The sequence below is a fragment of the Syzygium oleosum genome, unplaced genomic scaffold (genome assembly GCF_021117445.2).
Source record: "Syzygium oleosum isolate NSW1041296 unplaced genomic scaffold, Sole_v2.1 Sole_v2.03, whole genome shotgun sequence".
NCBI classification, from domain to species: domain Eukaryota; kingdom Viridiplantae; phylum Streptophyta; class Magnoliopsida; order Myrtales; family Myrtaceae; genus Syzygium; species Syzygium oleosum.
Window position 1 is genome coordinate 5061379 of NW_026607487.1, and position 27297 is coordinate 5088675.

At 39.7% G+C, this 27297-nt stretch overlaps 1 protein-coding gene across 2 annotated transcripts in view; it reads right to left on the reverse strand.

Moving 5' to 3' along the window:
* LOC115680955 (uncharacterized) overlaps positions 1–16396 on the reverse strand; it is a 29280-nt gene extending 12884 nt beyond the window's left edge. The window contains exons 1-28 of one of the 2 annotated variants that reach the window (XM_030604803.2): positions 16148–16396; positions 15407–15592; positions 14322–14411; positions 13177–13250; positions 12818–12973; positions 12554–12674; positions 12345–12400; positions 11632–11686; positions 11480–11536; positions 11278–11379; positions 10882–10962; positions 10744–10796; positions 8552–8621; positions 7909–7972; positions 6677–6825; positions 6453–6580; positions 6313–6370; positions 6031–6128; positions 4283–4373; positions 4084–4149; positions 3950–4009; positions 2391–2477; positions 1826–2012; positions 1145–1188; positions 943–1074; positions 713–844; positions 558–610; positions 410–458 (exon numbers count right to left, since the gene is read on the reverse strand). In XM_030604803.2, the coding sequence (XP_030460663.1) occupies positions 410–458; positions 558–610; positions 713–844; positions 943–1074; positions 1145–1188; positions 1826–2012; positions 2391–2477; positions 3950–4009; positions 4084–4149; positions 4283–4373; positions 6031–6128; positions 6313–6370; positions 6453–6580; positions 6677–6825; positions 7909–7972; positions 8552–8621; positions 10744–10796; positions 10882–10962; positions 11278–11379; positions 11480–11536; positions 11632–11686; positions 12345–12400; positions 12554–12674; positions 12818–12973; positions 13177–13250; positions 14322–14411; positions 15407–15592; positions 16148–16252 (2604 nt within the window). In that variant the 5' untranslated portion in view covers positions 16253–16396. Of the gene's footprint in view, positions 1–409; positions 459–557; positions 611–712; positions 845–942; positions 1075–1144; positions 1189–1825; positions 2013–2390; positions 2478–3949; positions 4010–4083; positions 4150–4282; positions 4374–6030; positions 6129–6312; positions 6371–6452; positions 6581–6676; positions 6826–7908; positions 7973–8551; positions 8622–10743; positions 10797–10881; positions 10963–11277; positions 11380–11479; positions 11537–11631; positions 11687–12344; positions 12401–12489; positions 12529–12553; positions 12675–12817; positions 12974–13176; positions 13251–14321; positions 14412–15406; positions 15593–16147 lie in introns of those variants that run through there. The other variant, XM_056309357.1, reaches the window with a different exon arrangement.
* Positions 16397–27297: the final 10901 nt, after the last annotated feature.

The following is a 27297-nucleotide window of genomic DNA, read 5'->3' on the forward strand; positions in this document are numbered from 1 at the left end:
GCACCAATTTACTTTTACATAGGGATATTATCCGAAGTGACGCAGTTGGTGAGCGAAACGGCAAATTTTGCTTGACCTCAATTATTGTTCTTGTCTATTTTTTCAAATGCCATTAATTGGAGAAGCTTCTATATTTACATAGAAGAGGTCTTCATGAGCTTTCGCACTGCAGTAAGAACTAACAACCCAAGCATAATGTTTCTCTCAATTGAATACGTAGAAAAATAAGTGCCATCACCAGTTAATGAGAATTTTTGCATGCAAACAGGTGATGGTGCACGATATCTGTCTCTCAACGTATATGAACACGATACACTCTGCCCCCCGCCCCCCTTTCCCCCCAAACCACCAACCCCAAAAGAAAAGCAAACAGCTTTATCCTTTTAAGTGAAGAGATTCAATATCTAACCTGGAAGCCCAGAGTGACAAGATCCTTCTCTGATGCATCTGCCACAGATCTTGACAATTTAGCAGGAAAAAGGACAGCAAAGTTAGAAAGATAGTGATACAGCTTAAGGCATGTATGCATGTTAGAGAGAGATAGAGGAGAAAGAGACCTCAACATCTCAAGAATATCTGGCCAACTGAAGCGCAACTTGTCCGCATACCTCTGAAATAAAAAATCGGCGGTAAAAATTATCAGATCAAAGGAGAGCTATATAGATCATAAATGCCAGTAAAGCTTCATTAGCCGTCAGGGATACCAAGTCACCTCCAAAACATGCAGAAGAATTTTCAAAGTTGTGGCCCGAACATCAATGCTTTGATTAGAAGAGTAAAGAACCCCTAGAGGAGATATGACAGCACATTCAAGCAACCCCGTCTCTGTCGTTGTTGCACCGATCTAGAGAGAAAAAGATGGAGAGCCTTTAATAATATTTCTGATTCACATCTATATGCAGGGCATCAACCCCAGAGAAAAGAAAAGGGGAGATAACACACATCTTGAGACCAGCTACCACATTCAGATGACAAATATTCCTGAAACCGATCTGAACCTAAAACAGCGGATATTGATCGGTCTAATGCATCAAGTGCCATATTCCGTACATGCTGATTGGGGTTATCAATGAGCTGCAAAATGTTATTTTGTCAGAAAAACTGATGTAACATTGACAAAACATAGTTGAAACCTGAAAATTACCTCAAGAAAATGACCAACAACTTGATCCCATATTGGCTGCACTCCTGTAATAGTAAAAGAATGTTACCCAAATAGAGGATGAAATGAGCATTCCATCATCTCAGGTGTTTCATAAGACAATAAAAGGTGCTTGAGAACGAAAGGAAATAACATGTACATGTATTTTCTTCATACATTGCTAATAAGGAGAAGTGCTGATGCCTAAGGTGCCTAAGTATGGCAAAGTTGAGTGAGTAGCATCCATTTTGACTATAGATCTTGTATCAGGTTTCTCAACAACATCCATATTCGATGAAGTAGCACTAAACTCTAGGAAGATGACACAGAATGTCTTGCTAAATGAAATTTCCAGACAACATTTCAAGAAACTTATTTTTCTTCTAATAAATAGAGTCAGAATTTAGTTATGGAACGACAACTATGAAAATAGGGGCCTCCATTTGATCTTTCTACTAATTTGGGAGAAAAGGCACAAACAATGTAATTCATCATACAAACAGGAAAAGCTATTCTAATGAGAATACGACATGACAAAAATTCGAATAAAGAAAATCTCAAGCAGGTATTATGATCTGACCCAAAAAAAAAGGTGGGCATTATGCTTCCCGACAGAATTTTAGAAATAGAAGATCACACCAAAGTAACATACACAAACAATAAAAAAATATGCACAACACGTACTGTGGAGATTGTTGACCAAGATAGACATCATTCTCTCCACTGAAAAACTAATGGTACCAAACTTTTGACTTGATGTTGCCCCAAATACACTTGACATCCCAGTTATAGATTGATGTGACAGCTGATGTAATGCAGTAAGAAGTGATTTAACTGCAGATATATGCATCAGCGCCGAGCTCTCAAACAGCTTCACCCACAAGCAGAGGTAACACATTAGTAGAGGTATAAAGCGACAAAAAAAGGACCAAAAAGAAGCTCCATCTTCAAACATCTGTTCTGAATACAAGTTCATCAACAAAAGATTCTCAAGTAATATGAAATTTGGTGATTATCAAACAAGAAAATATATTCTTTTCTTTTTGAGAAGAAAATTTATTCCTTCTCTCTACACAGAAATTGACTTAAGATGGGGCATCAAAGAAATACCTTCATATAAATGCAAAAGTTTTAGAATAGAGGAGAAATTGACATAATGATAGCAATAGATGTGATAGAAAAACTTTTGTCAAGATTTTCCTAACAACCCTTTCGATGCACCTAAACAAAGTACATCATCACCACTCACCTGAGAATTTAAGGAAGAGAGAATGTTGAAGTCACTGTACAGGCCAGACGAGTCTCTTGTAAGCTTCGGTACAGACGTTGCCACCTCCTACACAACATAAAGATGAATGCCAACAGAAACCACATAACCAATTACGGGAAAAATCCTTCAGAAATTATTATAATAACATTTCGATGATGCCAAAATTTGGCTGTTTGGTGATATGAGGAGCATATGTGCATGATTTGTTTTGTGGACAAGTAACAGCAGACTTTATTCTTCCAGAACAAAAGCCGTTGCCATAACTACGCACTTAATATTGGACTTCAATGTCAACAAAAGGCTATAGCACTTAGGACCCAACATTTACTTTAACTTTGATAATATTATTCGTTTAAGTGGTCACCACCCGAGTTCAGAAAAAATGGAAGGAACACCCCCACTGAATAAATAAGATTAAAATGTCATACTAGACAGAAGATCTAAATGCCACCATTCAGCTATAAGCAGTCGTCAACATTAATACAAATATATCCAATAACTTGGAAATGACCAGTCAAATCAGACAAACTATCTCACAATTATTTAAGGTATTCAAACAATACTATATCTACATACTCACTTCACGACAAAGAGTAGCATTGTTCTGCAGTTTCACATATACCCATCCTTAATTACAATTTTGGTGCGACAGAGTTAGGCTTCTTTGTGTCTTCCAGTTGAAATAAGACACAAGAATTTAGTTTTTTCAAAACAAGATGAATCCTACTATATTTTATCTGTAGTTAAAAGACTCATTTTATATGATCATTAGACATTTATGGTTAAAGAATATGCCTAGGATTGGGACTAGTATAGGTATCAGGTCGTGGGAAACTAAATTAGTATGATTTGGCGCTTTCAAAACATTATTTTGCTGTTCCAAATTACTAGTGTACCAAAGAGGAAAAGAATATTTCAATCACGGATCAATTCTGAATTAGTGTATTCTTGAAACCCTGCCTAATCACTGACCATCGAAACAATGCCAATAATCAGTGGAGCTACCTATAGTCTGAACATTCTTGAAGTGCAAAACTTAAACAATTTAAAGTGGAGATTCGGAAGTCACAGGAGTGCAACAGCCATGTCTCCCCGTGATGACATGGAGGAGGAGGCTTGAGGTTTGAAGCCACAACAACCACCTCTCTGAAGATCAAGGGTGCCACACTATTGAAGCTCATATGCTCAAAGGGACTTCTTTTTGGTAAATACATTAAGAGAAAAACTGGAAAATCAAGTTTATTTACGCTTCATGAAAAGCTCTAATGAAAGCAAAAAAGGAAGTAAAACATCAAAAGTAAAATAGAAAGACATGGTAACATTGTCGATGATGGAATATGTTGAAAAGCTCCAATATATATCCAGCAGATAACAAGAGAGCATTTCCACTGAAATGAAGTAGAAGCAAGTCATCATAATATACATTATTCAACCGCATAAATTATTCACAAATGCTGCACAAGAGGGTGACGTATATACTCCAGAGATCTGACAAGTACTTCAAATGAATGTTGCATTAGAAAGATGCCAATCTTCACCTGTGTAGCAGCATGAGGAGAATGAATTGCTCGGTCCAAAGCAGCTAGGGTCTCCAAAACCTAAATTATATCACGATAACCGATTACAAATCTGCTTCTTCCATGTGCATTTAAGAAGCGTATATCAATCATACCAAGACCCAAGATGGCCCCAACACATTGTGCAATCGATGAGCTATGTTGAAGAGAGTCCTCAAGGCCTAGTAGGAAAAACCATTTGGACTCAGCAAATGATCCAGGGCATGTGAGACTGTAAAGTATTATGCAGCAAAGCTACTGCTGGAAGCATCATGGATTATTTCACACAACGACTGAACAAAGCAAATCCATTACCTGTACATTCTTTGGTGTAAGAACAATACTGTCTTTCTGATCAACTGTTGACTCAGAACGCTTTGAACCAGGAGAATGTAAACTGCTGTTACTGCAACAATAAAACATAATATAGGAAATGATCAACTGGAGAAGATCCTGAGACAGTAATCACCATATTTCAAGAATGAGAAAATATTCTAAAATTGAAATAACAAATAAGCAGCTAGATTAATTATTGACCAAACCAGGAGCGTTGAGAATTGATGTAACTGCAAATACAAAACGAAACATAATAAAGGGCAAGGATATTTTCACACCCTACGTGACTAAAACGACATTATTTCCACTAAATGGACAAATTGCCCTTTATTTTCCAACTAAAATTTAAAGAGGTCGACCCTAAATTTACTCAATTGCCTTTTTTTTTCTTTTAGTATTAGTTTTATTAAAATATAAAATTTAAGTGCAGATTATCATACACATTAGTAGCACTACATTTTCTTTAAACTCTGTATATATTAGCTTTGTCCAAGAGAGAAATTCCTGAGAAATTTAGTTCTTCACCACGTTCAGCAAATTTATGGACCAACTGTGAAGTCAAATCTGTAATATCTCACACAAAAAACTACTTCTTGACACGGCAAAATATTCAGACTTCTAGTTTTCTTGTTCAGTCCATCACCAAACTTTCTTATCAGGGATCTTTTACATACAGAAAACAGGATGCAGCAAAAAAAAAAAAAAAAAGAGCCCTCTTTAAAGATTTGGCACAATCACAATTACATCCCACTATGACGAATATTTAATCGATAGAACTCAATTAAACGGAAACTCTGCATAACAATAGATAAAAGGTTTATATAACTTTTTAATCTCATTCATTTTGGACTGACAAAACTTATCATTGGGCATGGAGTGTTCACAACAGAAATATCAAGGTGCCTTGATGTGCATAATTTTTGTTGTTCTCATTGTAGTTTTAGATGCCCATGTAACATCTTACATGCGCAGTGTAACAGTGTTTCATCAATGGTAGGGAGAAAACGACAAATTCTTTGACCCTATACATAAAGAGACTTGATATGATTTATCTATTTGATACTAATTAAATCACAAATTCAACATAATGTGAGCCTTTACATAGGAGAAAGAAGAATGGACAAGTGTGATATGAGCAGCGACCAAGAAAATGTTGAATTTTATTTTCTAAAGAATAGTAGGTTTAAAGTTGAAGGAACTAGAAATGGTCTAAATTCTTTTTTAACCAAAAAAAAAAAAAGTTGAAGGAACTATGAAAAGAACGAAATTGAAGGAAAAAGGTATAAACGTGGAATCTACCAAGAGCAGTTTCATCAATTTAGTGAAAAGGGAGTGGATTTATCAATAGTGTGAAAATAGCCCCACCCTCTATGAAATAATCATTTGGAGAAGATCATGAAATCACAATAGCATAAAATTTTCAAAATGAAGCTATTTAGAATTGAGATAATAAAAATACAACTAAATTAATTATTGTCAAACCGCTCAATTACGCTAAAAACCGAATCTCGAGGTAATATAAGGGCTATGTTGGCAGGAAAAACTAGCTAAACTGACATGATTGATATTGCAGATAAGTAGAGATACCAAGCTAGGAATGAACCTACATTCTTTAATGAACGAGAGACCATTTTATTACATAAGTCGTGACATTTCGCATAGGAAGTGCAACACCCATACTTAACAGACCAGAACTCAGCCTAGAATCAAAAGTTTCTTCTTAGTACCTCTTCTTATCTGCCTCAACAGGAAAGTTGATCGTAAATTTGCATAAAGATGCAAGAAATGAATTCAAAGGTTCCACAGCACGAAGAACACCACACGCCTGTGAAGCAACAGAAAGCCAGTGACGAACATAGCACCCCACATAGAAAAGCGACTCAGAAGCAGTGTAGAACAGCTTAATGGATTCGGCAAACCCATTTGTACTTAAATGGAAGACTGGTAATCTTAAGATTATAGTGAAGTGATGTTGCTAGTGTGGCATAAGAGAGAAAGCAGTGTATAACCTGAGTGAAAGCCTGGTATCCTTTTAAGATCTCCAACACAATAGCCTCTCCTTGTGATCTTTTAAATGCATCCATATCAGATAAATAATGGCATATTTTCTTTGAAATAGATAAACCAGTGTAAGAGAAAACTAGAGTACCTAGTCAATATCAGGGACAAAGCATCAAGTACTATCAACCACAAAGAATCAACCATGGAAACGCAGAGAAGGGCAGTCTTCCCAGTACATTTCAGTGGTTGGTCATATCCACTTCTAGGGGATTCAAGCTGGATACATCGAAAGAGTGTAAGATCATGCTCTTTACATAACAAGCACATAAAGGAACATTAAAGGCACATGGTAGGGTAGAAAATGACAATCACCTCACCAATATCGACTGCTTCATCAGTCAATGTCGCAACTGTAAATACAACACCTAAAAGACCCTCAATAGCCAGAGTTATTGCATGGGCTTCACTAGCAACCAAGACTGCAGCATTGGATGCATCATTATCAAGGCTCCACTCAATCCCTGCAATTCAGTCAAACCATCAGTTTTCCCTAGTGCTTGGTAAATTAAAAATAAAGGAGAAGCAGAGAGTGGCATGTTTATTCTTGTTTCAGATAGACAATCCGCAGCTGTGACACATTATAACTGCACGAAGAAATAGGTCACATGTGAACTTTATGACCTTTTACCTGATTAGAATAGAAACTTGTCATCAAGTTTTAAGTTTGTTCTTTTTTGTAGGCTACGACATTTATGTTTCTATGCCTCATAAATCCAGCCGTAACTAGTATACCAGTCCAGCTGTAAGTAGTATATCAGTCCCAGCATGTCCTATATACATGTAAATAGGCTCATAATATTATATTTCGACTTCAAGAGGTCAAAATATAAGGACATACTGGAACCTTTGAGTGAACTATGGACATCAAGGAAGCAAACTCTTATTGGTCTTTAAAAGAAAGGGGTCTTTTGAAAATGAAAAAAAAATCAAGATTGCACCTGCAAGAAGCCAGTCATATTAGATGAAACTCCAAATCAAATCACTTTCAACCGAGAGTTGAAGTAACTAACAGCAGACTCATGCAGGAAAAGAAGAAAAACAACCACAGTTTTGGACAAGAAGAAAGAGCAAGAAGTCCAGATACTATTGTTTATGCCATTCGACCCGTATTTACTAAATATGAGTGACATAGCAGTGTGCCATGAAATTTCCTAACAGATCTAAGACAGGTAATTGAGTTCCAAGAGATATTAGCTATTTATAGGAGAAAAACAGTTGGATTTTAGGAAGTCCAGATTATGATCCTTTGTAATTCAAGCTATTTTCGGTTCTCTTCTTGCAATGGTCAGAATATTATCCACACCAGATTTTAAAAAGTGTTTTGATGATTGCTCCTTGTTCTGGGCATAGCAATGTTGAGAAAGAGAAGCTAAGAGGGACATTGAAAGTACTCATCAAAGAAAGGGTAACAGCTCTGACAAAGTTCCAAAGAAGAAATTACCAAGCAGAAAATAATAATTAAAATGTATTTGCCTTAAATGACCACATATTATTCAAAGAAATTACCAACTGCAAGCATTAGTCTGAGAATACAAAAGATAAACCTTTAGCTTTACTGCTGAACATCCCGGCAACAGCGGCCAGACTCTCTTCACTCGTTTCCTGAACCTACATTAGATTCATATAGCTAGAAGTTATTCCTTGGTTAAAAATTTCCAGATGCTAGTTATTTCCTGTCAATAGACAACACTCCTGACCACATACTCTATGTAAGAGCTGAGTTAAATTTAACCAAAAAATATATTATAAAGTATAGCAAAACTATGAAAAATTCTAAGCAATTTTACTTGCCAACATTTATAGGTCAAATTAAAAGCAAAGGTTGCTCAAATAAGGCCCCAACCAACAAGATAAAGCAACAGTAATAACCGGAGATAGCCATCCAGACATTACAAATACCCTGCAGCCCATAAAACTGCCCATTTCATAGTGAAACTTGTGATGCTCGCGGCTATTTAAACTTGCATCTGACGCAAGCAATGAAGTCATGATTGTGGACTAACTTTCAGAAAGATTGGCTATGCCATGAATGCATCTCCCTATAAGAAATTCTGGCTTTTAAGCCTTCTATGAAAGAATTATAAGAGCGCAAAGCTACATAAATCAGGATGTAAAGAATCGAGTCGAGAATTAAGATGTTCAAAACTCGTATATATTGTATAACCAAAACTACTAGATAAATTTCACCTGTACGCTCGAAACAACTCGAGCTAGAGCTTTAACCATACCCTCCACAACATTAGTATTCTTCGGGTTCCTTCAAATTATAGAAAAAGTTATAGTTAAAGAAACTAAACTGCTTGGTTAAAACAAATTTCTATGCAACCATTCTTGCTTTATACAGCTATGTCACTACTTCTTAATTCATCAACTGAGCACTAAATTTGTCATACACATGCTGGTATATTTCTCAAAGTTCCCAAAATAACAGGCACCAGAACCTCAGCTCAAATAGAGATCTTGTCTATTGAACGATGTTGTTAAACCATTAACTTTAAGGAAGGTGGGATAAAAGGTCCAATACTGCTATCCGAAAGTGATCACGCAGGAATAGAGCCATACTCTGAGATATATCCGCAGCAAGTTAATTGCTCATAGCTACCCACTTGTTAATAGACCATTTTAACTTTCAATTGGACTATTAACACAATTTTAGGGGACTTTGTTGCTCAAAAAATTTTCCAGCATCATTTCTCTTAAATATTTGCCAACAACTGCTTTCCTTTTTCAATTTCATATTCTAGAACCGCATGAGGTGCTTCCAATTTCAATTTTCTTCATACTTTGATCCTTCAAATTGAAAATGGAAAGATATAAGTGTTTTCTAAAATATTTTGCTTGTACTTGCATTTCAACCAGAAAACAGACGAAAAACTTCTATACTTTTTCAGCTCTCCAGAAGTTATTAGTAAACATTCTGAAAGCTGAACCCCAGATGTGTTATTTATATGATTATTCTTATCAATGAGAATAATAACAAAACGTTACAAAAGCTATAGAGGGAAAAGGCTTAGCTGTTGACATCATCTATTAAATGGAAATCACAACAAAGTTCTTGACTACCAAAAAACAGTTCTTTGTCTCCAGATAATTTATGAGAAAAACCAATTCATTGAGATCCTCTATATCCCATGCATGGAAGTAACTCACTGTAAACAACTAATATTTCGCCCAAACCTTCACCTCAAAGATAAAATCTACAAGCATAAACTCATTATACATGCAACTGGACATTTACATAAAATATTACGATGGTGCTCTAAAAGAGGAGTATTGGGAATGTCAGCAATACCTGAATCTCTCTTACGTAAAAAATAAGAAATTCCAAATAACACAATCTGAATTTTTTCGAAGAGAATCTATAGATTTAAGGCTTCAGAATAGGTTTTTCTAATAAAAAATGTACGCATCTGGGCTTCAACCGTACTTAAAAAAGAAAAATGCTCCGTCATTACTATGATTTGAATAGACAAAAGGGGGTTGTCTACCTACTATAAGGTTATCTCATCTGCACCAGAAGAAATCATTATGCTATTACTTTATAGGCCATAATTGTATTAAGTTCAATAAAACCAATGCAAATACTTGATACGCCACAAGCACATTAAGAAGCAATCATGTATCATACGCTAAACACAATGCTCACCCAATTAAATGACCTACATTAATAGTCTTCAGTAGCAGTACTTCGAGTTTAGAATAATACTGCCCCCAGCAGATGCCCATAATAAATTCACAATAGTGGCCATGCTACAATCCTAATTCATGCAAGTGACAAATGTCTATTCGGATATGAACATTTACTATTTGCAAAAGTTGTTCTGACATCACTAAGCCATCCTTTCTATAAATAAGATCTTCCAGTTTGACCTTGTATGACATATCTCATGCTTAAGTGATCATGAGAATTCTACTGACCAGTTCAGTTACTTAAATATCTTCCAGCATGCAAGCCTTTCATCCTAGCTTCAACATGCAAAAGGGACCTAGTTGTGGAACATATTCCCATACATACAGCATCACATTTAAATTAGTACAACTTAAACAGAACAACCTCAACACTGCCCCCAAAACAGGACCCCTCCCCCATTCGAAGATCATCTCCTTGTCTTCATAAACACTTTGTAACCTTAGCCTTGATTTTTCTTTTTTTGGGCCAAAGATTTATGTTAATTACTACCATCTGCAGGACTTTATTAGCTTTCAGTGTATGCACAATATGTGTGTTCATGACGTGTATGTGTAAGTACTTGCATGAGCGTGTGTGTACGCGAGCGTGAGAGAGAGAGAGAGAGAGAGAGAGAGAGAGAGAGAGAGAGAGAGAGAGAGAGAGAGAATGAACACATTAGAAAATAAATATGTAGACTTTTATGACTTACATGTCAAAGTTCAGAAAAAGAGTTTTTAGTGTCCGTGCCTCAACACAAAATCCCTGCCAATTACAAAACATAGAGATTTGATGCATCTATTTCCATTGTAAAAATTAACTTTGAAATAATGAAAAGTAGAACACTTACCCTCAAAATTTCAAGAACGAGAATGCGATGCCATAGAGCTAAGTCAAGAAATGTAACCTTCACTAACATACTAAGGAAAACCTGCACAAGGACAGGAAATAGAGTTTGCTGAGATACAAGCCACAAAAATTTACTGTCAATGGAATTATATTTAACTGGAAAGAGAAAAAAGGGGATCAAATAGCTTCAAGAAAGATAAAAAAGGAATGTGAGTGTCATAACCTATATGAAAACCAGACTATAATGAAGAAAAATATGAGAAACAGACATCCAAAGTGACCTATGATGCGAGGTACTATGCTAGTCCATCAGATAGTGATTCTTGAGGATGTTCAATAGTATGACTTATGTTACATGTGATTTACATGTACAAGAGATGGTCAAAATAGTATATACCTCACATTCAGTGATAAGAGATGAACTGTAAAGCCTGATAATATGAGCAACTGACCGCAAAACCAGCCGTCGGAAAGAAGGCTCCCCTGCTTCCCCTTCAAGCTGTTTCAGCATACAGAATTAGAAAAGAAAAGCCGTCATCATCCACACCATATCCAGTATCAAAAGCCAGATGCACAGTATCTTCCGGAAGAGAGATTACCTCAGCATTAGTCCGAAGGGAAGTCATGAGGAGTGAACATATCTGGTGACGCAAAACCTGTTGAAATGGTGTAGCATATTTTCAACTGAAAAGATTTTGTCACTTAAATTAGCAAAGTACAGGGACATCAGTTAAGAGATTTGACTCCTAACCTGTTCGTAGGATATTAAGGTCTTAAAAACAACAGCATAGTTGGAGAGAATGAACCTGCAATAAAAAATATGCAAACTTCAGAGCAAGTCCAAAATAGCTTCCACTGACGTAGTAAATCCAGTCTAAAGTGAAATCATGGGGGAATATCTCTGCTTGTCATTTTCAGAAAAAGCTTTCCAATACAAGGTAGGAAGAAATAAAATCCCCCTGATACAAAATAAGCAAGGGTCATTTCAGGTTGACAAAATAAGTCAAAAAGGTACCCAGTGGGCATCTTAGTTCCCACACGAGTTTTTCTATGATTCGCATTGCAATTATTCCTCCTCTGGGATGGAGTAATCATATTTCATAGTTACATTGGAGAAGAAGTTTAGTAAGGTAAAAAGCAGCTCAAACCCGGCAGCAGCAAGGAAACAAGATCATCTCATTCCATTTTACTCTCCAATTTCGCAGACTAAAAGAAAAAATTGAAATTCTATCTGTGTAACATTTATTCCCTGTTGCACCAATTGTATTTCTAGAATCAGGCTCATAAGTCCTGACTTGAGCCGCTGCTTATGTTTTCGGTAAAAAGATAACTCTGATGCAAGGACGATGTTCAGCAAAAGCATAGCCCCTACTTCTGTGCCATCTGTACATCCCACCGTCTAAAATTGGAAGTCGGGCATAAGGTTCAGAAGGACAGTATGACACAGGAAGGCTTATTGCTTACTCGAGTATTTCAAGTGCAAAAATCCGCTGAAGAGAGCCAACATGTAACCAAACCGCCTGCAGTATATATGCAAATGCGTATCAGAACGAATTTCAGTGACATAGAGCTACAATAATTGAAGAACGATAGTTATGATTTATCGTACAAGCCTACAAAAACACTTAAGCATTTGGCTTGGATGAAATCTAATGGTCCAATTCAGCACATACAGATCCACCTGCGGCAAGAGCTGTTAGGTCTTCAAGCAACCGAAGCCCAAGCTTTCCAGTTTTACTTAATGTTTCCCTCTTGGGCGATGGCCATCCAGAACCAATATCATGCTCAAGTGATCTGTGAATCCATTGGATAGCTTATTAATGATATAAACACCAAGAAAAGGTGAAATATTAGGCACACAAATGACCATCAAACATAGCTCCCCAACTAGAGTGTCCATACACCAATATAATGCAGAAGGAGACTAAAGGACTGACTCTGATAGATTCATGCTGTGGCCAACATCACCAGTAACGGAACTAGTTCGAACTAGATGGCCTCCGAGACCAAACTTGTCAGCAGGAAGAGACTCAGCCGCAACCACATGGTCAAATATCAATGCCACAGCTTGCCTGAAAGTTGCTGCTGCAGTACTGAAGAGAATAGTAAATCCAGTGAATTTCCAAATGTGGGCAACGGAAAAAATGACTTCCTCATGAAAAGCACAAAACTAATGTTTTGTATCACGGGCAACTGATAATGAAAGAATTGATACTACAAATAAGGTGTACTGTAAGCATCTACAAGCACTGTCTCTAGAAACATCAAGTCCTCAGCCAAAATGTACTTGACTTACTTCCGCACATTATCTGAAGAACGGTGGCTCTCCAAAAGTCGAAGACAGATGCCAAGAGCTTGAGCCATGTTTTCCTAAAAGTTATAAGGGAAAACAAACAAAACAAAGAGTCAATGGCATGAAGAACTCGAAAACAACAATACCAAAAGTTATCGGTGCAAGAAAGCCTACACCATAATCCACCCTCATAGTTACTTCTCATGAATCGAAAGAGACTATATATACAAGATCACAGACAAAAGGCCCAGGCTTTCACTTACTAAAGACAGTAACCTAACAAAATCTGTCATGAAGGGAAAAATAGTAAAATGAACGGCTTCAAGTTACCTAGTGCATGCACGAAAAGTTAATGAGTAAGGTAACTTAAGATGGACTAACACAGCATACACGGGTCTATGTAGTGTTCTTTACACCAGCCACCTCCATTATCGTTGATTTAACTGCCTATATCCACTGTGATGGACACAACTTGTGTAAAAACACTTTACATAGCCTGTACACCAGAGATTAATCCACCTTAGATTAGGGCCAGTTAATTTGCCTGATTAAAAGACATGCATTCAGTCGGGATAAAACACATTAATTTTGATAAGTAGACAAAAGCAAACTATCTAAAGAAATTTGCCCACTTAGTCCACACAAAACTGACTTGGATGAATGCATTGACCGGACAAAGTAAAGGAAATCTATTTATATTCAGCGCCAACATAAAAAATGCGCTCAAACATGCAAGAAAAGTAAATATATGAGACCAGTGAGGTTTCATGGACTGTATCATAGTAATATATTTTCAACCTGTAATTATACTAAAGTAGATAGTGCAGATTCAGCATGCCAATATAATATTTGCTCACTTATGCTCACAACAGTTTTAACATCCTGCATAAAGGTACAAGAAAGAAATAGAAGTCCCCTAAAATATGCCAAAACAAAAGGCTCCAATGCTATAATGGAAATATAAAATTAGAAGCCCAAGTTCTATCATTAGAGTAGGTCTGAGGCCAGCCATGATGGCATAATGAAACAAAAATACTTCACATTGTTGTCTCCAAAAATGTAAACATATTCAAATCTGCTAAAAGTCGATTTTTCAATGGAATATTGATGCACTTTCAAGTCAACAGTCTGGTTAGAGTTTGGCTTACCTCATTTTCAGGATGCAATTGTGACTGCAGTATAATCAATATAGTCTGTAGCGTCTTCAGTTGGACAGTCTCGTCATTCATCTCAGAATGCTGCATGGAGAAAAGGACATTAGCTTCCAAATGTGATTTTTAGATTTTGAGTATTGAGAAAGACCCAAAACTGTCCAGTAAGAAGATCAGCTACAATTCTTATTGAAGTTCTTGTTCCCTCTATCTTCTTCTACATTAAGAATCAGTTACACAAGGAAGGTCCCAAAATCCACAGTACATACAAGATGGTAGTAATTTCCAAACATTACTTGAAGATTTTAATGAGAAAAATTAGCATCCCTGCTTCTGTTCTCTACCCGGTCATCAAGCCAAATATCCAATAGTTCCTTAAGACTTATAGCGGCTCCTTGATCAGTGAGGTGTCCAACTACAGGTTCTTTTATCAATGTCCTGGCATTAATTAAATTCTAAACATTGACCAGGAAGGTCAAAGGCTTATGATGCAGAGGACTCCATGTAAATAGCTTCCCGAGAATTTCTAGAGCAATTTGTGCAGTAAAAAGAAAAATACGATGGACAAAATCATGATTATGAAATTTAAGCGCAGGAAACAGAACATCATGAAGACACCACCCTTCAACAAGAAACCAGTTACTAGGTGGCAACATACATGCTGAAGCATCAGTCTTATTCAATTGCAGCTCACTTACAAAAGCAGTCCTTGCTTCCGTTAACAAATTGGGATGGGGACAGAGTTTCTTGGGAATTTATTCTACTCCTGGTTGCTAGAGTATATCTCATCATACTGCAATAATGGCTTTGTTAAAGCTCAACAAACTAAGACACATGTCAACTGTTTGCTCTCTGGAGAGGCTAAGACAATACACTACGGTAGAACCAGAAAGTTATGGGAAAGTTGAAGAAGGTAATGTTAGTGATGGAATTTCCCTCTACTCCAGACATATAGTCAGGTAATGCTGACTCCAGAGTGAGAGCAATTCAGTGGTTCGCGTGAGCTCTGAACTTAACGTGGCAGTAATTTGCATTTAGTTTAAAGTTAAAAACAGAACATGTCATGTTCATGGATAACTCACATCTTTAAGAGTAGAAAGTATTTCTTTCAGAGCTGATGGCGCAACGGCATCATGAGATATGAGCTTCTGTAGGCACGATAGCCCAATGACACTTAGCTTCACTGCTCTGACCTCACAAGCCATCAGAAAGATCCGTAATATGTCCTCGTTATGCGCAATTTCACTTGGACTCGAGAGCGAGCGTAGCTGCAAGTCAAAATCAAATAAATTGTCATCCTCTTATATGACAATTTCTTCCACGATTCCAGACTCATACATAGATCTCCCAATAGATTCACAAACAAGTGGAATAACTTGCAGTGTCTATCAAATCAGAAAGAGATGCAGCTGTTGGCCACTAAGCTACACATACACGAGTCCCACAAAAGACGTCGCCAAAGCGCAGCCGTTCAAAATCCACATTTCCAAGATACTGCCTTCCAGACTGCAATATCTTAAACTAGACAGACACACTTCCAACCTCCAAACAAATCAAACTCCACCATTCGCAGCCACTTACATCAACAAGACAAAATGTAGATAACACAAACAGACAGAATCTATAGCAGTTCATAATCACACAGCTTCTCTAACGCCCAAACATATCCTGACAGCATGTCACGTTCAAATCAACAAGGTCGCCACCACATTCCAGACCACAAGTGCATATACAGAAGCGCACGCACAAGCCACTGACACAAGCAATTTTTACGCAGAGATGCGTCACAAAAACTCATCGGCGGGCCAAGACCGCGCCCTCACCTTCAAAATCGCGTGCTCCGCGCCGTCCTTGACGGCGGGGTACCTCCGGCGAGCCTCGGCGGAGAGAGCGCGGAGATCCGACTCCAGCACGGCCATGAAAGCCATTGCGTCACCGCGAATCGAGCACCGCGACGCCGGAATTTGCTCAGATCGGCATGAGATCGCGCGCCCGCCCGAATCGAGAACGAAGAGAGCTTCGTCCAGATCAAACGGAGTTTTTGAGTCGCGAAATTCTGCGATGTTCGAAGATCTGCTTTGATCGTCGCTGTGGTTCGATTCGAGGGCCTCGCACCTGTTGATGTTTTTCGAGACTTGGGAACGAAATAGATTAGAGGCGATATTAAGGCAAGTGTAATCAACACAATTCCAAACTAAAAAAAAAAAAAAAAGATAACGACACAAACGGTTCGTGAATTTTGATCTAATATATAATGTGATTCATAAACTTTTAATTTGTTCAATATAGTTCCTGAACTTTAGCCCAATGTGTTCTTCGAACTTTTAATTTGTTCAACGTAGTTTCCAGACTTTTGGTACATGTTCAAGTTAATCTAGGGAATATATCAAAATCTTCAATGTCGTTATTTTATTAATTCAAGTTCAGGAATAACATTGGGTATTTTCGTATAGTCTAGGGACTAAATTGATCATGTATCAAAAGTCTATGGACTATATTGAATAAATTGAAAGTTTAGGGACGACAATGTACATTGAGACGAAATTGAACAAATTAAAAGTGTAGGGACACATTATACATTGACCAAAGTTCAAAAACTATTTATGTCATTTTCTAAAATAAAAATCAACATTGTGTTGATTTTATCTGGGTACATAATGGAGACCCAATAACCTAAAGATCCATGAATTGATTAACTCCGAATCTTTAACTTGGACTTATATCCACGAACAATGAGTCACAATTTCATTAATTTTACAAGTGCTAATATCTCATATTTTCGTCATATCAAATTATACACTAACAAGATTAGCATTAGTAATCTTATTTTTCATCATTATTAACTAAAACGAACAATGGACCGTCACATCGAACAACTCCATAATTTTGGAGACTAGGGAACTTACTATTCTCTTTTATCCTATCACGTATAGTTAAAGTCGAGACAAATTAAAGTCGGAGCTAAGAGATTACTCGCTTTTGAGCTCGCCATGTGGCACTTCAAATCAACTTTGTAATTGAATCGTGGCTCATACTTATGTCGCATAGCTCATATTCAACCAATTGCCAAACTGATTAGTGATTTGTCATCTTCAAATTTCTATCATTTATTAAGTTTAAATTTGAATATAGATAAAAAAATTCTTCAATTATTTTCGAAAATTATTTTGAAATTTATTTCCATTATCCTACTTAAAAACTTATCTTATATGATTTTAAATTTGACAACAAAAAAACATATTGGAGCTAAGTTCATGAGTTTAATTTCAGTTTATTATATGACTATTAGTCAATTACATAAATTATATTGACATTAATCCAAGTCAAATTTGTAGCAAATTATGTTCCTTCCTTTTAAATAGACTAGATGTTTGTTTCTTTGAGACCGAAGTTTTTTCAAAAACGTGAAACTCCGCCGAATTTAGATCATCAAGAGCTTAATTTTCCTTGATTCGAGTTCAGGTGTTCGAGTTTGGGTCATGAAGAGGATCAAAATTCATTACATTTGGCTTGAGATTAAGTCATCAAGGCCTTCAAATCATGCTCGAGAAATGAAAGAATTAAAGGATTCCAAGATTTGCTATTGTAATTAGAGATTGTACTACATTTATTGAATTGTAAATAATTTATACATATTGTGACATCCACGGCTCGGACCCGAATCGACCAAGGGAAATGGCTAGAGAATCGGTATGCAGCCAGATTCGAGGGTCGGCCATGGACCAATCGGTTTGATCGGAATGGGTAACTAAGGGATCGATCATGGTCCGATCGATGGATCGGCCAAGGGATCGGTAGTGAAACGACTCTCTAATCACGCAAGTCGATCAATGTGATTCGACCATGGATTGACAACTCGACCATAAGGGTCGGCCGTGGGACAATTACGTATCAAGCCGATCGACGGGCGATCATGGATTGATTCCGCGCGGCCATGCACCGGTCACTGGTGATTCCGCTCGGCCATGCACCGGTCGCTGGTGACCATGGACCGATTCCGTACGGCCGTGCGTCGGTCACGAATTGATTTCACGCAATTACATGACAACCGAGGGTCGACCATAGACCGTTGATACTCAAACATAGACCGGTCGTGAATCAGCCATGGATTATTGCGGTGAAGAGGGGTAGGCCATAGATGGACCAGGCTAGGAGCCCTGTTGCTTGGACGAGAACCAAGCCCTGTGCTCGGCCATGGACCAGTCTTGCGCTAGTCAGTCAAGTCACGTACCCGACCCTATGTTCGGCCATGTGCCAGCTACTGTGCCCGGTACTTGTGCTAGTTCTCGTGCCCGTCAGTTCCAACCAGCACCCGGTCCAATGCTTGATCAAACCCAGCCATGTGCTCGGCCCTATACTCGATCAGGCTCGGCTGAACAGGCCTTGCGCTTGGTCAGTCTGGTTGATCCGGCATTGTGCCGTCCGGCCCGGTCATAGGTTCAACTATGCCCGGTCATACTCAGGCATATTCCAACCCCCGAACCTTGGTCCGAATGGGATGGTCAATCGTAAGTTGACACATAAAACTCTTGTTTATCTTAATCCGTCCCTTAAATTAGCTAATGATGATTTGAGTCTACTGTTCAAAAGGGGATGAACCATTGGACAAAGTGTTTGGCACCAATGATTGAGTGTTCTTGAAGGAGAAATAAGGCTCTGACGATACCATCTCGAGCTGCGACATCCCAGACCGTCATCAAAACTATTCAGCTTATTTATCAGGTTTGATTAAAAACGCAAGCGGAAGACAACAATACAAAACAGAGATATCAGAGGAACATAAAGGACAGCTTTTTATTTATTTATTTCTTTAGGCGATAAGCATAATTATAACACAAAGGAAATGACAACTGAGAAGCGAGGATTAGTCTACTCCTTCTACGGCTAAAAAAAATCACATCCACGCCTGACTTGAAGCTGTCACACCAAAAGTCCTAGGAGACTACAAGCCAGCGGCCGTGATATAGCTCAAACAAAAAGGGACTGCTGCACCAACACCTAGCCTGATGAACCACCGGCCGTGAATGTCACATCCCCATTTTTGGGCCTGGGAAGCCGTAGGTAAGTGGTAATGGATTGGGCGAGTGATACGACCTGAGGGTCGGTAATGGGATGGACGGTATGGTCGGAATGTGTGTACTGAGGGTTGGTCATGGTTCAATAGAAAGATTGTTCATGATTTGGCATAGGGATCGACAGTGGAATGACTCCCCGATCGTGCGCGTCGATTAGAGTGATATGGTTATGGAAAGACCCTTCGACCATAAGGGCCGTTTGTGACACAGTCCGGGGCGATCATGGATCAATGCCGTGTCGGCATGTGTCAGTCGCGGGTGATACCGCACGATCATGTTTCGGTCACGGGTGACCATAAGTTGATCCTGGGGTACTGGACTTCGTAAGGCTACATGACAACCGATGGTCGACCATGAGTCATTGATACTCGAACGTGGACCGGTAGAGAATCGGCCACGGATCGTTGCGTTAAGTCGGGTAGGCCATGGATATGCCATGTGCCAGGCCACAAGCCTAATGGCTAGGCCGCGGACCGGTCATCGTGCCAGCCGCGCCGGCCAGGCCATGTGCCCGGACATGACCGGCCCATGTGTTAGTCAACTAGGCCACGGACCAGCTACATGCTCGGCCGTGTGCTGGCCAATGAGCTTGACCTTCATGCCAAGTGTTGTGCCCATAAGATCCGACTCCAACCAAGTCCCGTGCCCAAGAAACTTGGCCATGAATGGTGCCTTGTGCCCCTCCATGAGCCGCGGCATGTGTTAAGCCCATGACCCGACCCCTCGCTCGTGTGGCCTAATGTGATGCTCGGCATGTTGCCTGTGTAGCCGACGTAGTGCCCGGCGTACCGCTCGTGCGGCTCGGAACGACGCCCGTGCGGCCCGGCGTGGCGCCCGTGCGCTCGGCCACGCCCCCGGCCATGTGCCCGGTCGTGTGCCCGTGTGGCCCGGTAGCGTGCCAGGCCATGCGCTAGGTCAGACTAGGCCACGCGCCCAGTTAGCCGGTTGGCTTGAGCATATCCCATTCAACTTGAATTTTGTCTTGGTTATGTTTGGTGATATTTGAGGACGTTCTCGCGCTGAACCTCGGATTGAATGGGATTATTATGCTTGTTTTATCACGGAAAACTCTCGGAAAATAGAGGAAACAAGTATGATGTGGGGTTGCGATTTTGGCATCGATTAGTCAATTTTGTGCACCCCGGTTGACCCGAGTTAATTGTAGGTGGAACCAGTATTTTCTGAGGACTTAGATCGGCTTCACGGTTTGGAAAATTGTAGAATGCACTAGAAGATAAGGTTAGACCAAGTCAAATCTTCTTCTCCAAGCCATATTAATTAGCTTGGACTTTGAGGTCTCCCATCATGATGATATGCAATAAATGAATGAAGACTTTGAGGCCCCCTTCATCATGACAAACATTAATTGGCTTAGACTTTGGAGGCCTTGTCATGATGGCCACGTATCTTCTTGAGCAAGTTGGAGAGCAACTTGGTGAGCAAGTTTGGCTTGCTTATAAATAGGCTTGGCCACCCTCAAGCTCTCTCACGCCACTCTCTTCAACACCATCCACCATCTTCCTCTCTCTTTGTTTCTTGATTTTCTCACGTTTTGGCCCGAGAAGCCTCACGCCCTAGAAGTCCCGAACCGGCCCGTGTTTCTCCTCGTTTCCACCCAAGAGCCCACGGTTTGGCCTTTATAGGCCTAGGTTTGCTCGGCCAAGCAAGAAGAAAGCAAGGAGAAAGCCCGAAATTTCCCGAGCTCACCCGTCTCTAAACCGTTCTCTAGTTTTGTATGTCGTTGTGTAAGTAAACTTCCTAATATCGGGAAAGAAAGTTGTGATGCGTTGTGACACGGTTTGCTTGGATCATTTCTCGATCGTTTGGTTGGTCGTAATTGGTTCAATCCCTTGATTTGACCTTGTTTCATGTTTAATGTTTGTCTTGAGCTAGAACCGAGACTTGAATGGCAAGGTGCACATGTTATAGCTATGCTTGATGTTCTCTTGTATGAACTTTGCTATTGATCTGTCATCGATGCGGGTGCGGTCCGAAGAATGGCGTCTCCCCCGACCCGGTTCGACAACCCCGTGGAAATGAGAGCCGAAGTGCTCACCGTGATAGATGCCCGAGAAGACCGAGCCTACCACCGGATCACGACGTATGTGATGGTCGATGAGGGCCTAATGGACTTGGTGCCTCACCCGTATGTAGCATGACATGGCTACACTGACGGAGAATTGGTTGAACCGCTACGTGGGTTCAATGGACCTTTTGGCGGTGTAGGCAGGCCAGCTCCGGGGCATGCCACGGGTGGGGTGTAGATCAGCCATGCGGATGGGAAGCAGGGAGGAGATGTGGATGGAGTTAGAAGCGAGAAGACGAAGTAAAGGGGATATGATCAACCAAGCCGAGTTTTTCTATTCATAGTGCGTGTGAAATATGTGTTGTTTGCCATGGCCCAAAGGGCTTGTTAAAACATGGTTGCATGCACTGTAAACATAAGGTTTGCTCATGATGCTGCTTGTCTAAATTCTGCTATTGTTCTAAATGTGATTGTCCCGAAATTATGCTTCCACTTGTGTATAAAGAAAGATAACAGTGAACGGGACGTCACGTTAATGACCCTGAGGTGGGGGCGTTACAGTGAACCTCCTCATACTCTCGCATGGGAAGGGAACAGGTCCATACAGGCGACCATCTAAGCGGAAGTAGTTGGATACAAAATGATACGGCAAACGACCCAAATGAGTAAAGCAGTCGACCTAGACAGTGGTTGAGTGGCGCTCCCACACCACACCAGGAACAATGAGATCAGGACACTCGACAAACGATCCCTTGATATCTAAAACTGAACCATAAGTGGAGATAGGTCCAGTTGGTAGAAAGAGAGCCATGCTAACGGTCTGGAAAACATGGAAAGCAACAATAATGAGATAAACTCAATAAGTAAATTAAGCAATGACTATTCAATTCAAATAGTTATATCACAATTAAATAGTCTACCACCATATCATCGATTATCATCATGATATGAATAATGATAATATGTATATGAGAATGCATATGATATGCCATGAATTCCCCGCGAATGCCACTCCATTCGTAACTATCAGTTCTAAGAACTGATCTTCTGCAGACCATACAGCAACAGGCATCTCGCTTCTATTCCGAGGTTATGCGACTTGCTTGCGCATCTACCACCGAGACCACGAAGCACGGCCTCAAGGTATATGACCTTGAGCTTCCCGATTTCCCTCGCTGGCTCCCACGGGGCATCATCGGTTCGCCGTCCGATGGTCCTTACCGTAATCCTCTCAATGTAATGTATATGTATGAAATGACGGAAATGCAAAATACCACTTCAATGCTCGACTACAATTATATCGATATCGTCAGTAAAATATGCTCGACAATAGTCGAAATAACCATCATACAGAGCGTCCACGGCTACACTACTAACCATACCATCTCAATCCCAACACCACCGAAATTATAGTATTCATCACATTATTGTGATGATCACATTCAGCTCACAAGGCATATAGAAAATTATACAAGCATATAAGCAATGAAAGCTAACCATGCAAAGAAATTCACGTTCGCCTTTCACGCATATAAGTACTACACGACCTTATCGTGTCGATTTACCTATGAAACAAGTATTTTCTCTTCATCAAGATAAGCACCAGCCGAAACATCAACATGGTTGACTAATAACGAAATTTCCGAATCGACGGAAACATCAACATGGTCGACTACTAACGGTATGGAAAACATATAAAGCAACAACAATAAGATAAACTCAGTAGTAAATCAAGCCATGACTATTCAATTCAAACAGTTATATCACAATTAAAGAGTCTACCATGAGATCATTGATTGTCATCATGATATGAATAATGATAATATGTATGTGAGAATGCATATGATATGCCCATGAATTCCCCGCGAATGCCACTCCACTCGTAACCATCAGTTTTAAGAACTGATCTTCTGTAGACCACATAGCAGTAGGCATCTTGCTTCTACTTTGAGGTTATGCGACTTACTTGCATATCTGCCACCGAGACCACAAAGCACGGCCTTAAGGTATATGACCTTGAGCTTCCCGATTTCCCTCGCTAGCTCCCACGAGGCATCATCGGTTCGCCATCCGATGGTCCTTACCGTAATTCTCTCAATGTAATGTATATGTATGAAATGACGGAAATGCAAAATACCACTTCAATGCTCGACAATAATTATATCGATATTGTTAGTAAAATATGCTCAACAATAGTCAAAATAACCATCATACAGAGTGTCCACAGCTACACTACTAACCGTACCATCTCCATCCCAACACCACCGAAATTCTAGTATTCATCACATCATTGTGATCATCACATCTAGCTCACAAGACATATAGAAAATTGTAGAAGCATATAAGCAATGAAAGCTAACCATGCAAATAAATTCACGTTCGTCTTTCACGCATAAAACTATTACACGACTGTCACGCCCCAATTCGGAATCACAAATCGATGCTAGTTGACCGATCACGACTTGATCGAGCTCGTAACTCACGGGAATGAGTTAGTGCGTCCCGTTCATTTAATCCAATGCGCAAGCGGAAGCCATTCTACGTGAAACATCACAAGACAATACAAGCAAACCATCGCACGTTGTATTTACGCAGCTCGTGCTTATTTAACAAGCCCGTTCTTGGGGCCCTTGCAAACAACACACATATTCAACAGCCCTATTACAAAGGCTTTTCGGCACATAAATCGACTATGAATAAACAAAACTTCGGCTTAGGTGACCCTACACCCACTACGACATCACAGCTCCTTGCACTCCGTACTTCGATAACTCGCACATCTCCTCCTCGTGACTCGTCCGTTCGGCCATCCTACGCCCCACCCGTGGTGTCCCCCGGAACGGCCCGCCATTTCCGCCAAAAGGCCTATTGTACCCACGTAGGGGTCCAACCAGGTTGCCGTTCGACCAGCAATACCACACCAAGTAAGTGTGGGGGACCAAGTTCTCGAGACCCTCGTCCACCATAACATAGGTCGTAACCCGGTGGTAGGCACGGCATTCACAGGTGTCGATCACGTTGAGCACCTCAACTTGCATCTCTACGGGGGTGCCGAAACGGGATGGGGGTGATGCCATCCTACGGACCTGTAAAGGAAAACATCGGGGGATGAGTCGGGGAGACCCGATAAGTGAACTCTCTAATAACAAGCGAGGACGATTCGATCATTGTTTACGAGAGTCAACCCTTACCGCCTCGGCGTCGACAACAAAACAATAGCCAAGCGCATGCCTACAATTAACAGGGAAACATCACATGGCTATTACATACGAGGATCACCAATCAAGTTCCGATTTTTATCTTGAAATGTTAAAGTGAATTTCAAATACGAAACATAGGCAGGATATGGAAAGAACTAACCACGACCAATCAACACAATCGAACACGATCCAAGCAAATCACGTCACCACACATCTCATCTTCCTTTCCCAATATTAGAGAATTCACTTACTTAATACAGAAAAACTAGAACACGTAAAAAATGATGAAAGCGAGAGGCGTGTGGCTTGAACACGTGAACAATGTGGGGTTTTGGGCGTGGACTCCTTGGTGGCCGAATAAACAAAAGGAAAAGGGGTGGATAATGGGGCTTCTTGGACTTGAAAACAAAAGGGAAACTAAAGTGCATGTGAGAGGTGGTGGTTTGCCAGTGTGTGGCCCCCTCCTCAATTCAAGTGGGGACCTCTTCTATTTATAGTGATCCACACTAAGCTATTCATGAAGAAAAGAAAAAAATGGCATAATGAAATTGCCCTTAAAATCTAATGTCATCATTATCTTGATCTTGAAAATCTTGGTTATTAATGAATAATAGCCAAAAGATCATGATAAAATGGCCTTGAAAGTTTTAGCTATTAATTTGGCTTTTTGAACAAGATTTAATTCTAGCCACATAATCTTAGCTTGGGCCCTAAGTCTCAATCTAGAGTTCATGATGACCTAGAGGAGTAATTAAGATCCTAAAGCTTGGTCTTCAAGTTGCAATTAACCCTTTTTCTTTCTTTCTTTCTCTCAGCCGTGGCCTCTCCCTTGGCCGTCCTCCTCTAGCCGCCCCTCTCCTTTGTCTTTTGTCCATTATTGGTGGCAATGAGTCACCGTACCATCAATAATGAAGGTGGACAACTCAGCTAGTAATCAATAAGGGAGGGGCAACATATAATCATGGTTCAATAATTATGGTTTCAACAAGAAGATTTGACCCTTGACTTGGTCAATTTCATCTTCTTGTTCCCTATCTTCTTAGGCGTGAGGCCTTGTCTTGGTCCTCTACGAGTGCTGATTCTATGCACAATTAGCTTGGATCAATCGGGTTACACGATACCGACTAATTGACAACTAACTTATAACCCCGCATCATATTTATTCATCTTATTTTCTGAGGATTTTTTGTGACAAAATATGCTCGTTAATGTGACATCCTGATTCTGGCTTACTTATTTTAATGCGTAGAGAATAACATTTGGTTATGCTATTTCGCTTTAGCTATTGAAGAATAATCCTCGAGTGATTAATTCCTGATTTATTTACGTTTCTTCTGTGAATTATCGGTTTTGCGATAATTGTGATTTTGAGGTGTATGAGCTTTAAATAATTTTTGTTGATGTGGCGTGTGATCTAAAGGGCCTAGTGATGGTGGCGCCTTACATTTTTAGCTCATGTTGTCTATTAGCTTGTAAAAAAAAATCAACTCGGTGGCAATATCGTGATTTTCGGAAACTTCAGGGGTATTTCGGGAAAGAGGCCATTTATAAGTGAAATTTGATTTTCTTTTGGAATTCATTGACCCCCTTCTTCACGTTGATTCTGCCACCACCATTCTTCTTCTTGTCTTTGATTATAACTTCTTTATTCTAATCTTCCCCATTATTTCAATTAAAGAAAGACAAAGCCAAAAGCATTTTGCCTCTCTCTCTCTTCTCACGCCAAGACTAACCGGCCATTACCCTCTCTCTCTCTCTCCTCATCACTTTATGAACTTCATTTAGATATTTTGGAGTTCAATTAATTGAGAAGTGATGATGATTTTTGCCAAGAAAGTCTCTCTTTCTCTCTCCTCCCCTTTCTTTCGGCAGAACCCATCCTTTGCCCTTCATTGTTCTTGTCTTATATCAATTGATATATTACATTGGATAGTGTTTTAGGTAGCATTGATTGAAAATTTGATGATGAGAATTGACTTTGTGACTCTCTCCTTCTTATCTTCTTTCTTCCTTCTCTTGCTTGCTCATTTCTTTTCTTCATCACCGAACAGCAGCCTCCCTTACTCAAATGTGCTCTCTCTTTGTCCTCATTTTCTCATCATTTTGCTTCTTGAAATCTCGTCCGTTTCCTCTCCGTTGAAGCTTGGATTTCGGTGTACCGCGAGGAAGACGAAGGACGGAGTTTGCGTTTGTGTCTAAGGCGAGTATTCTCGCCATTTCTCTTCTTTTTAACCTTTTATGTTATGGTTAGAGGTGGAGCTTGGGTTGTGTGATATGTGTGAAGCCGACCGGTAGTCGTGTGGAACTTGTGATTGATGGTGGAAGCTTCAAAATGAAGTGGTTTGTGATAATGAGATGATTTGCTTTAGAAATGATGGATAGATGTGTTTTTCCGTCAATTCGGAAATTTCGTTGGTAGCCGACCATGTTGATGTTGCGGCTGGTGTTTATTTTGAGGAAGAGAAAATACTCGTTTCATGGTTAAATTGGCACGATGAGATCATTTAGTGGTTCTGTGCGTGAAAGACGAACGTGAATTGCTTGCATGGTTAGCTTTCATTGTTTACATGCTTCTACAACATTCTATATGTATTGTGAGCTAGTTGTGATGATCACAATGATGTGATTAATATTAGAATTTTAAGTGATGTTGGGATTGAGATGGTACGGTT